The 12,867-nt window shown below is 39.9% G+C and overlaps 1 protein-coding gene across 2 annotated transcripts in view; it reads left to right on the top strand.

The window, feature by feature from the left end:
• Positions 1 to 12,203, top strand: part of CD28 (CD28 molecule) — a 31,917-nt gene extending 19,714 nt beyond the window's left edge. For both annotated transcript variants that reach the window (XM_015432133.4, XM_045367550.3), the window contains exons 2-4: positions 1,043 to 1,399; positions 3,713 to 3,837; positions 9,215 to 12,203. In XM_015432133.4, coding sequence (XP_015287619.3) covers positions 1,043 to 1,399; positions 3,713 to 3,837; positions 9,215 to 9,343 — 611 coding nt within the window. In that variant the 3' untranslated portion in view covers positions 9,344 to 12,203. The remainder of the gene's footprint in view (positions 1 to 1,042; positions 1,400 to 3,712; positions 3,838 to 9,214) is intronic.
• The last annotated feature ends 664 nt before the right edge of the window (positions 12,204 to 12,867 follow it).

Here is a 12,867-nt window from a genome sequence, read left to right on the forward strand (position 1 = left end):
AGTTTCTTTGCTTTTAAAGATTGAACTAAATGGTCTCCAGATTCTTTGATCTTTTATTGGGATAGCAGTAAAGGTAGATGACGGACCAGAGAGGTAACTCCCCTCTGGAGCCTTTCACCCTTTATGATTTAAGGGAATAAATCTATGAATTTCTTGAGGAGGCTATTCTCTGAATTTGGTGTGGAAAACAAATTAAAGCAAACTCTTGGGTATATTTTTTCTTGTTTCTTCATCCCACTCCTGGAATGGTCAATAAACAAAGTAAAAATGTTTCAAAATATTTTAATTCCTTTACAAAAGCCTGTATCACAACTTAAAAACAAATCTATTTGTAGGTTGGGCTTGGTGGCTTATGCTTGTAATCCTCGCACTTTGGGAGGCCAAGGCAGGCAGATCACTTGAGGCCAGGAGTTCGAGACCAGCCTAGCCAACATGGTGAAACCCCATCTATACTAAAAAAAAAAAAACCAAAAATTAGCTGGGCGTGGTGGTGCATGCCTGTAATCCCAGCTACTTAGGAGGCTGAGGCAGGAGAATTGTTTGAACTCAGTGGGTGAAGGTTGCAGTGAGCTGAGATTGCACCACTGCACTTCAGCCTGGGCGACAGAGCAAGCCTCTGTCTCAAAAACAAACAAACAAAGAAACAAATCTATTTGTGTGTCTGTCAGGCAGTAAAGCCACCTCCAAATATATCACTCAATCAGGAAATTGGCCCAACGTATGATTAATATTAATGTCTTAGGAATATAGATTTAAAAATTTTGAGTGTATAGCTGTGGTGCTCAATGCCAACAGAAAGCCATGTACTGCCTTCTAGGTGTAAACATGCTCCATTGCTCCATTCAAAAGGGGATGCAAATAATATCAAAATGTTAACTTTTGAACTCTCAGTATAATTATCCCTCGAAGAGGTCCTACATCTTCTGCCAAGAGAAAACCTTTGCTGGAGATCTGTTCATTTAGTTAATTAATACATTTTTCTTTCAGGAAGAAAAATTATCCTTATATTCTTGTTCTAAGCAAATGATTTTTTTCCCCCCAGGAAACAAGATTTTGGTGAAGCAGTCGCCCATGCTTGTAGCGTACGACAATGCAGTCAACCTTAGCTGCAAGTATTCCTACAATCTCTTCTCAAGGGAGTTCCGGGCATCCCTTCATAAAGGACTGGATAGTGCTGTGGAAGTCTGTGTTGTGTATGGGAATTACTCCCAGCAGCTTCAGGTTTACTCAAAGACGGGATTCAACTGTGATGGGAAATTGGGCAATGAATCAGTGACATTCTATCTCCAGAATTTGTATGTTAACCAAACAGATATTTACTTCTGCAAAATTGAAGTCATGTATCCTCCTCCTTACCTAGACAATGAGAAGAGCAATGGAACCATTATCCATGTGAAAGGTAACATACAACTTTACCAGTGTACCACCCTAAAATAATGGTTTTCAAATGCAGTCCTGAAAACTAAGTCATGGTCAGTGGTGGGGTTGAGTAAGGCCTAAGTGATTTGATACTAACAAAGACAAACAACGTTTTCAGAAAATTTTTTCCTTTTACTGTAGAGGAGATTCAAGGTTATATTTTGAATATCTTTATTTTCCTTTGCTGACATTGAGTGAGAGAGTAAGTGATGAAGTTACGGCATGTGGGAATAGATCATTTTTCTCCATTCGAGTGGATCATGACAGAAAAGAGGTTACCATTAAAATGTAAGCCCAGGTGCCCTCAAGTAACAACTGGGTCTAATGGGTTAAGACTCAGGAAGACTCAGTTCTATTTCTAATTAATTCTTTTTTTTGTGCTCCGTAATCTTCCTTTGTAAAAGTACCTTTCCATTTTCTTTTTCTTTCTTTCTTTCCTTTTTTTTTGTTTTTGTTTTTGTTTTTGTTTTTTTGAGATGGACTCTCACTCTGTCACCCAGGCTGGAGTGCAGTGGCGCGATCTTGGTTCACTGTAAGCTCCGCCTCCCGGGTTTAAGCCATTCTCCTGCCTCAGCCTCCCAGGTAGCTGGGACTACGGGAGCCCGCCACCATGCCCGGCTAATTTTTTGTATTTTTAGTAGAGATGGGGTTTCACCGTGTTAGCAAGGATGGTCTCCATCTCCTGACCTCGTGAGCCGCCTGCCTCGGCCTCCCAAAGTGCTGGGATAAGAGGCGTGAGCCACCGCGCCCAGCCTGTACCTTTCCGTTTTCTAAAATATACAAAGAATGCTGAACTAGAAACTAGGGGACATAAAATTTGCTATTAATCAACTCTGCGATCTTGGATAAGTCACCTAACTTTTTCATAGTCAAAAACTCAGTACAACTATTAAGCGGTATTTGTGAATTAGTGAAAATAAGTCTGCTGAGTTTTTGTTGGTGTTATGTTCTGCCTAAATGTTAGGGGAAAAAAAAATCATGATTCCTCAACTCAGAAGAATACAGTTTATTAGTAGCAACAAGTAAAATTTGATTTTTTGGTATACTTTGTGGATATATCATAGGTTTTCCTTTTTGTGGAATGATAATAAGAAATGTATATGTTCGGTTTTGTATTGAATCCTAGCATGATGCCATTAAATAGTTTTTCTTCTATGCTGGAACAGAACCATGCTGATTAAAAATAGGATACTAAATAAGGAAAGAACCGTTAACTTAATGTGGCAGGTTAGATTTTGTGTTCTGGCAAAATAGAGACAATTAATGTGTGAATATTTTGTTTGCTGAGTCCCATTTAGATTTCTAGTATCTATAATGTCCAAACAGAATATTTCACTTGTATCAAGTCAAAGGTTTAAAAATTATGCTATCTTGCTTGTAGTTAAGAGTGAAATATTTTTTCCTATATGAATGATATACTACTTTAGGATAGTATTTTATATATATGTATACACACATATACACATATCATTTATAGTAGAACTGAGGACACCAATGCTCCTGTACTTAGTAATTTTCAGTCCTGTCTATATATTATAAATCTGAGTAGGTTTTAAAAGAAATACCAATGCCTAGTTCCAGCCCTGAGATTCTGATGTAATTGATATGGGTTGAGGAAGGGGTGTTGAACATCATTATATTTTCAAATTTCCTCAGATAATATGCAGCTAGGATTGAAAATCAATGGACTAGAGGATTTTTGGTATGCTTTCTAGTTCTAATTTTCTCTAATTTTGAATAGAATTCTATAGGTTCCTTCTCATCCCCTTTTGATTCCTAAAGATATAAAGCGACTTGTTCATCATCATATAATCGATTAGGCAGGGTTGGAGCTAGAAATTTATTCTCTGATTAGCAGTCCAGTGTTCTGACTGCCATATTAGGCTGATGATTTTCTTAAGGCTTGAAAACATGTATATTATTTAACTTATTCCAAGGATGCAGTTTAGGGTCTAGATTAACTACCTTCTGATGGGAGAGAGGGGTAAAGTAGGTTAAGGCCATTGGAAGTCACCATTTTGAATCACACAGTAGAATCCACAAAGTCAAGTGAATACAAGTCTACCAGTGTACCATCCTAACGTAATGGCTTTCAACTGTAGTCATGAAAACTGACCAGGTCATGGTCAGTGGTGGGGTTGGGTAAGTCTCAAACAGGAAATCTATTCACTCTAAGCTGGTAATATGTTTAATATTTTTATTTCTTTCACATTTTTCTCTGATGTTCACAAAGAAGGAAATGTACTCAATTGCTATTCCTGTATCATTTAATCCACTCTATTTTGTTTTTCAGGGAAACACCTTTGTCCAAGCCCCCTATTTCCTGGACCTTCTAAGCCCTTTTGGGCACTGGTGGTGGTTGGTGGAGTCCTGGCTTGCTATAGCTTGCTAGTAACAGTGGCCTTTTGTATTTTCTGGGTAAGAGAAGCAGCACTGCTTTTATGTAACTTTTCCACTGCACATGCAATCTGAACACATTCAAGAATTTTGTCTATGTGGTTTATTTTCTGTTTAATATATGATGATGATTTTCTTTTCCCCATGCTTGAGTAGGTTCTCTTTTAGCCCGTTCAACTCTATCTGAGATAAAAATCTGATATGAGTTAGATTTCCCAGAAGGCATTGAGTAGGTGGTGAGACAAAATAAGAAGCTAAATGGGCAAATTAGGGTAGAGGGATTAGGAGCAGTTGCCTTTTTTCTCTCCATTTTGCAATATAATTATGACACATAAAACAGTTTTAATGCATATATATGTATAAACACCTAGGCAACTTGGGAAGCTAGGCAACTGAAGCCAATGGACAATGTTGGCTTGATCAAAAATCATAAGAAACTTGGCTACTGAAATTGTGTATTCAAACCTAGCAAAGAAACTAGATCTGTTTATCTGAGTCATATTTTTTTCTCCTCTGAAGCAGTTGAATTGTGTGAGGCCAAGTATGGTGCTGTCATTATGAAACTATAATGGGAGTTAGAGTTTTCTGAGCTCTCACCACTGAATTGAAGTACCAACTTTTGCAAATGTTTACATAATAAATGTGGTGTATTTTTCTTTACCTTCCTCAACATTGAATTTTTGGCCTGGGTTTGAACATATTTTGATGAACGCATTTACAGTTAAGAACGTACCCCTGAGTGACACTTATTCATACTCAGAAACTTCTTAGGTACACAGTTATGGTACAGAATGTATTGACTCCATGTTGTCTTTGAATTTTTTTCTAGAAGTTACATGCATGGATGAGTCATTTCTTCAATGAGAAATGTATTCTCTTCAAAGATAAAAGACTATTTCTTTTCTTTCTTTTTTTTTTTTTTTTTTTGAGACGGAGTCTCGCTCTGTCGGCCAGGCTGGAGTGCAGTGGCTGGATCTCAGCTCACTGCAAGCTCCGCCTCCCGGGTTTACGCCATTCTCCTGTCTCAGCCTCCCGAGTAGCTGGGACTACAGGCGCCCGCCACCACGCCTGGCTAGTTTCCTGTATTTTTTAGTAGAGATGGGGTTTCACCGTGTTAGCCAGGATGGTCTCGATCTCCTGACCTCGTGATCCGCCCTTCTCGGCCTCCCAAAGTGCTGGGATTACAGGCTTGAGCCACTGCGCCCAGCCGATAAAAGACTATTTTTCTTGATAGTCTCCAAAAGACTATTTATCTTGATATTCTCCATTTGATATTAAGTACATTTGGTGCTTAATGAACGCTTATTGAATTGATGAATTGATAACCTCCAGAGAGGTCAAATTAAGGATTTAAATGAGTCTGCCTGAAGTATGATACTCATCTTTAAGGCATAATCCATATATTTACCTAATTCGTAGATGGGTCAGTGATTTCTGAAAGCCTTATCACGTGAAGTCATTCTGTTTACTATCAGCTTGATGACTGCAGGTACAGACCTGGATCCACAGTCATGCCTTCCTATTATCCAGTCTTAGATTCTTTTAGACTCTTCTTGGCCTATTGCCGAAGCTTACCTTTCAATTGTTTCCCACATGCTCCTTGCAATTCAGAAGACCCTAGGGCTCAGATGGACATTTGTCAGGCTGCCTGTTGCTTACTCTGTACTGCTGCAGGGTAGGAAAGAAAGTGGTCGCTTGTTCCTGGAAATTCTTTATACTAGGTATCATCTTAAGAATTTGCCTGGCTTGCCTTCTGCAAGTTGCCCAACCCTGAAGGTGGGACTTTGGTATTGTAAAATATTGCCTGAATTCTGCCTCTGATGTTAGTTGACTACTTTCATCTTTCCAGATCTTAGTGTCTTCATCCAACTTAACTTCTAGCTTTGATCCTCCGTGGTGTTTGCTGCTAATTTTAGAGTTTTTAGAATTCTTAGTTCTTGTTTCTTCTTAATCTCTGGACATTGGCTTTTATGCCTACCATATGGCTTTTCAATCCTCTCATTGGGAATCTCAACTTTCTAACTTAAAGGCCAGGTGCAGTGGCCCTTTGGGTACCCCTCCAGGAAAGGCATTCCCCTGTGATATGCTGACCTAGGTCAAAGTAATTTACTAGCTCTGCGGAAAGTAGTTTTGAGAACTACTTTAACCTTCAGTGGCAGAGGACACTGCTCATTATTGAAAACTTATTATAAATATGCATTAGAATGTCAGTTACTATAATGAGACATCAATTTGCTGAGTGACTTGAGTCACCCAAAGGGACAAAAACAGCTTCTCACTTTCAATGAATTTAAACTATTCGCTTTCGACTCAGACACATCACAGACACGCTGGGTTTTTCCTTGGCAGCACTACTAATTCCTAGTGAGATTCATCTTGCTTTGTTTTAAAAAAATTTATTTTTGTTTTACTTTGTCTTACAGACTCCCTGTGAATTGGGCAGGCCTGTCATTTGTGGCCTCTTATAGTCAATTCGGTTACCCAATAAAAACTACCACTTATCTGCATCTCAAACCTGTGTCTTTGTACTCTCTTACCAAAAGAGTATAAATACAAGTTTGTCTATATTTCATAGAATAACATAGTATTTTTACTCTGGGCTTATCTTTTCCTGCTGTTGCTGTTTAAGCAACAAGTACCTTGCTGAGCTGGGCATCTAGGCCATTATGGATCCCTGGAGTTTAGCTATTTCCTGGGTAATTTTCTGAGATCCTATTTTTGGCCGGTCTGCAGTGTGCCTTGATGTAAGTTGCTGTTTTCCGGAACTTCCTGAGGGCCTATGATATGCTACTGTAGGCAGTTCTGGGTTGAGTGGGTTTCTAGGCTGAGTGGGTTTCTGGGAGCAGCTGCAGATTCTATCTCAGTTCTTGACCTGATGTTGACATTTGAGTAAATAAAGAGCTCCCTTCGGTCAAGCTGTCACAGGCCAGCACCTGTCACTGTCTTTCAATTCTCCATTCACACAGCTGTGCTGGTAAAGCTGCCCGTTTTCCTAGTCTAAAGAAATCTTTTAAGAAAACATTATGTTCCCCACTGCAGATCACAATGTGAGGAATGTAGATAGTGTGTGTACAGGTAGTGTCTGCTTTGTATAATAATCCAGTAGATTCTTAAAGACCATGTACTTAAGTAGATTACCTTGCGTATGCCCTGTGTGTTGCTGCTGTTCCCAGGAAACAAGGGGGTAAGGCTGGCATGGGGAGAAGGGCAAAGGAGGAATGGTCCAGAAATCACATACCATTAGCTGACATTCACTGTTGAAGGGGTAGAGATGACATAGGCACATAGGGTAGGTACTTCCTGCACACATATCACACATACTTGATACACATGGGTACCGTAGGTTCTTCATGGTATTTGTTCCCAGCCATGCATTTGTCATTTTCATCCCACTGCTGTGTTTAGAGTTAGGGTGATAGTAAGTCAGTCCACCATCGACAATCGCTTGAGGATAAGCATGGGAGTTGACTGCAACAGACCTTTCATTATCTTTACGTGCAATGTGAAGAACCTGAGAATCAAGACATCTTTATTACTATGGCCTCTCTACCAGCTGTGATTTGGTTTGGATGTCCAGAGGCAGAGGCTGACACTTGGAGGTTTGGCAAAGGGAGTCCGCAGGGTTGGAGTAAGTACTAAAAATGCTTCCCAGATTATCAGCTGTTTTCTACACTCATCTGGGGACAGACATTTCCTTGGTCTTACCCCTGCCTTGCTGTGATCCTGTGCTCAAGACAGCTCCAGTCTTTCATTTACAGAAAAGATGTAGAACCAAAACAATTCTTCGTTGCAGAGGGCTACCCTGTGCATTGTAGGATGTTTAGCAGCATCTCTGACCTCTACCTAGTAGATGCCAGTAGCATCCCTCCCCGTTGTGATGATCCAAAATGTTTTTAGACTTCACTAAATGTCCCCTGGGACAGGGATTAAGGGAGCTTGAGGTGTCAAGGATGAGGTTAGGAGGGCTGTCTTGAGCAACTGTATATATGGTAGTGTCATTCACTCAGATGAGAAACACTAGTAAAAAAACCCAGCATTTTGGGGAAATCTTGAATTTATTTTAGACATGTTGAGTTTACAGTGGCTTTGAGGTTTAGTCCAGAGATATAAATTTGGGTGAGTAGGTGGTAATTGAAGCTGTGAATGTGGATGAGATTGCCTAGGGAAAGAGGATACAGTAGAGAAGAAGGCCTAGGACCAAGCAGTGAAAAATTCTAACAGCTGGTTAGAGAAGGATGAGCTTGCAAAGGAGGCAGGGAAGGAGTGACAAGACAGGTAGGATAAAAACTGGGATGTCATAGATGCAAAGAGAAATAGTATCACAAAAAGAAGAGAGTTATCAATAGTATAGAATGCTGCTGAGAGTTGAAGAAGGTGAGGACTTAAAACATGTTAGCTATGTTTAGTAACCTGGAGGTCAGTGTTTTTTCAAACCTTTCTTTAGCAGTTACTCATGCCCCTTTGACGAGGAAGGTGTGAAGTGCTCAGGCAGGAGTGTATGGAAACAAAACCAGGGCTGAAATCATTCACTTATTTATTCATTTAGGTATCATGTCATTTATGTACAGCATATCTACTTAGGTATCGGCCTGTATGCCAGGAACTAGGCACCTTTGTCATAATAGAGAATTCTGAATCCAGAAATCTGATGGCTTTCTGTTTTTAGATGTTTTCTGGGTCATTTGTAAGAAATGTAAAATTTTACTATCACGTTGATCCAGAAATGATGCTCCTAACCCTTAGTCAAAAATTTTGCTAAGATTCATGGTGGGCAAAGTGATTGCCCTTATTTCCCTCACTTCTGGTGGAAATTCATCCTGAGGGAGCCAAGCCTATGAAAGAGAGATGAGTGACAGTATTGTCTTTATAGAAATACATACCCATAAAGAAATAGGAATGTGCTAGTTGTCTAGAACTGTAAATTGCCATTAGTTTGGACTCCATCTTTACAAATTTGTGATTATTCCAGACTCTGCAGGAGCTGAAGGTCCTCTTTGGTTAATTATGGAAAAACAGCTTGTTAAGCAAATGCTAATGTAAGAAGATCCAATGTGGGCAGGCTTAACCTAGTCAAAGGAGAAAGGGCCTTCAAGTGTATTTACATATCAATAGTGGATATGTTGATTAGTATGCATTTTGAATTCAGGTCAAATGACAGCATTGAGAGTAACAGGGACGCATTTCTCTAAAATACTTTCTTTGAGATTTTTTCGAGTTCAATGTGAAGAGTCAGTAGTTGGGTGTGATTAGTCATTACTGAAGTCCAGGGTGCTCAAAAAAGGTTAGTGTTTTAGTGTTTCTGTCATTTGACAGTTAATAATATCAACAGTTGTGTCCAAAGTCTTAGAACTCCTTCCATGATATTGTCCCTCCATACTGACACTTCTCTTTTCTGCAGATGAGGAGTAAGAGGAGCAGGCTCCTGCACAGCGACTACATGAACATGACTCCTCGCCGCCCCGGGCCCACCCGCAAGCATTACCAGCCCTATGCCCCACCACGCGACTTCGCAGCCTATCGCTCCTGACACGGACGCCTATCCAGAAGCCAGCCGGCTGGCAGCCCCCATCTGCTCAATATCACTGCTCTGGATAGGAAATGACCGCCTCATCTCCAGCCGGCCACCTCAGGCCCCCGTTGGGCCACCAATGCCAATTTTTCTCGAGCGACTAGACCAAATATCAAGATCATTTTGAGACTCTGAAATGAAGTAAAAGACATTTCTTGTGGCAGGCCAAGTCTTACAGTGCCATGACCCACATTCCAACTTACCACGTATTTATTGACTTGACTGAGAAGTTAGGGTAGAAAACAAAAAGGGAGTGGATTCTGGGAGCCTCTTTCCTTTCTCACTCATCAGAACATCTCAGTCAAGCAAAGTGTGGTATCCACAGACATTTTAGTTGCAGAAGAAAGGCTAGGAAATCATTCCTTTTGGTTAAATGGGTGTTTAATCTTTTGGTTAGTGAATTAAATGGGGTAAGTTAGAGTAGGGGGAGGGATAGGAAGACATATTTAAAAACCATTAAAACACTGTCTCCCACTCATGAAATGAGCCACTTAGTTCCTATTTAATGCTGTTTTCCTCTTAGTTTAGAAATATATAGACATTGTCTTTTATGAATTCTGATCATATTTAGTCATTTTGACCAAATGAGGGATTTGGTCAAATGAGAGATTCCCTCAAAGCAGTATCAGGTAAACCAACTTACTTTCCTCATTCCCTGCCATGAGACTTCAGTGTTAATGTTCACAATATACTTTCAAAAGAATAAAATAGTTCTCCTACACCAAGAAAGAATATGTCAGGAAATAAGGTCACTTTATGTCGAAATTATTTGAGTACTATGGGACCTGGCGCAGTGGCTCATGTTTGTAATCCCAGCATTTTGGGAGGCCGAGGTGGGCAGATCACTTGAGGTCAGGACCAGCGTGGTCAAGATGGTGAAACCCCATCTGTACTAAAAGTACAAAATTCAGCTGGGCCTGGTGGCAGGCACCTATAATCCCAGCTACCCAGGAGGCTGAGGCATGAGAATCACTTGAACTTGGGAGGTGAAGGTTGCAGTGAGCCAAGATTGTGCCACAGCTCTCCAGCCTGGGTGACAGAGTGAGACTCTGTCTCAAACAACAACAACAACAAAACCACAATTTTTTTTTGAGTACTATGAAGGATTATTTGTTTAACAGTTCATCCCAATCAGACCAGGTAGGAGCTTTCCTGTTTCATATGTTTCAGGGTTGCACAGTTGGTCTCTTTATTGTCGTTGTGGAGATCCAAAGTAGGATGTGGAAAGAGTGTCCATAGGAGAAGTGAGAATACTGTGAAAAAGGGATGTTAGCATTCATTAAAGTATGAGGATGAGTCCCAAGAAGCTTCTTCGGAAGGAAGAGGAATGATGAAATTCTTGCCATGTGCTGAGGAGGTGGCCAGCATTAGGTGACAATCTTGCAGAGGGTGTCAGGCAGAAGGAGCCGTGGTGAGAGCTCCTTTACAGGGACTTTATGTGGTTTAGGGCTCAGAATTCCAAAACTCTGGGCTCAGCTGCTCCTGTAACATGGGAAAGTATTTTGGAATGTGTCTTTTAAGAGAACATCAAAGTTCTTAAGGGACTGGGTAAGGCCTGACTCTGAAATGACTATGGATATTTTTCTGCCTACAGTTTGAGTCAACTAAAATATGCCTGGGGACCTTGAAGAATGGCCCTTCAGCAGCCCTCACCATTTGTTCATGCTTCAGTTAATTCAGGTGTTGAAGGAGCTTAGGTTTTAGAGGCACATAGACTTGGTTCAAGTCTTGTTAGTAGTTGAATAGCCTCAGGCAAGCCACTGTCCACCTAAGATGATGGTTCTTCAACTATAAAATGGAGATAATGGTCACTATATTCCTATAGTATAATCTCCATGAGGGCATGTCCCAAGTCTGTCTTTGTCTCTGCCTACCCCTGACATTTAGTAGTATGCCTGACATATTTAGCTATTGGTATTATTGCCATTTAGATAAATTATGTATAAAAATTAAACTGGGCAATAGCCTAAGAAGGGGGGAATATTGTAACACAAATTTAAACCCACTACGCAGGGATGAGGTGCTATAATATGAGGACCTTTTAACTTCCATCATTTTACTGTTTCTTAAAATAGTTTATCTTGTAATGGAATATAGGGCACCTCCCACTTTTATGTATAGAAAGAGGTATTTTAATTTTTTTTTTAATGTGAGGAGGGGAGGAGTAGGAATCTTGAGATTCCAGATAGAAAATACTGTACTTTGGTTGATTTTAAAATGGGCTTCCATTCCATGAATTTAATCAGTCCCAAGAAGATCAAACTCAGCAGTATTTGGGTGCTGAAGAACTGTTGGATTTGCCCTGCACCTATGCCACTTGCCAGCTTCTTGGGCACACAGTTATCCCACTTATCAGATTGTATTTGAAAATGACAGAGCTGGAGAGTTTTTTGAAATGGCAGTGGCAAATAAATAAATACTTTTTTTTAAATGGAAAGACTTGATCTATGGTAATAAATGATTTTGTTTTCTGACTGGAAAAGTAGGCCTACTAAAGATGAATCACACTTGAGATGTTTCTTACTCACTCTGCACAGAAACAAAGAAGAAATGTTATATAGGGAAGTCCGTTTTCACTATTAGTATGAACCAAGAAATGGTTCAAAAACAGTGGTTGGAGCAATGCTTTTATAGTTTCAGATATGGTAGTTATGAAGAAAACAATGTCATTTGCTGCTATTATTGTAAGAGTCTTATAATTAATGGTACTCCTGTAATTTTTGATTGTGAGCTCACCTATTTGGGTTAAGCATGCCAATTTAAAGAGACCAAGTGTACATTATGTTCTATATATTCAGTGATAAAATTACTAAACTACTATATGTCTGCTTTAAATTTGTACTTTAATATTGTCTTTTAGTATTAAGAAAAATATGCTTTCAGAAGAGATATGCTTCGCTTTGGCAATGAATCTGGAGAGAACTTGCTATTTAAAAGAGGTGTGGGGTAAATCCTTGTGTCAATCTCCAGTTTAGCCTTTTTTGAAAAAGCTAGAGTTTCAAATACTAATTTCACTTCAAGCGGGTTACATTTCTGGTTTGTTTGCTTGACTTCAGTCACAATTTCTTATTAGACCAATGGCTGACCTCTTTGAGCTGTCAGGTTAGGCTTACCTATGTGTTCTGTGTCATATGAGTGCTCAGAAATTTGAGAGAGATCCAACTTCAGCCTTGACCCCATCGGTCCCTCAGGTTAACAAACTGAGCCACCAGTCCTCAGGGCTATTTTAATGAGGATATTGGTGGTTAAATGGATGTCTCATCCCTTATCCCAGCCATTTGCACTGCCAGATGGGAACTATACCCGACCTGGATACTGATCCCAAAGTGCTAAAGTAAACTACATCCTGGAGATTAGAGATGGTGCCAATAATGGACCCAGAACCAGGATCTTGATTGCATAGACTTATTACTAATCCAGGTCAAAGACAGTGACATAGATTCTCTCAGACTCGGGGTGAGGGAGTTTGTGTTATCTGCAAG

The sequence above is a fragment of the Macaca fascicularis genome, chromosome 12 (genome assembly GCF_037993035.2).
Source record: "Macaca fascicularis isolate 582-1 chromosome 12, T2T-MFA8v1.1".
Taxonomy (NCBI): Eukaryota; Metazoa; Chordata; class Mammalia; order Primates; family Cercopithecidae; genus Macaca; species Macaca fascicularis.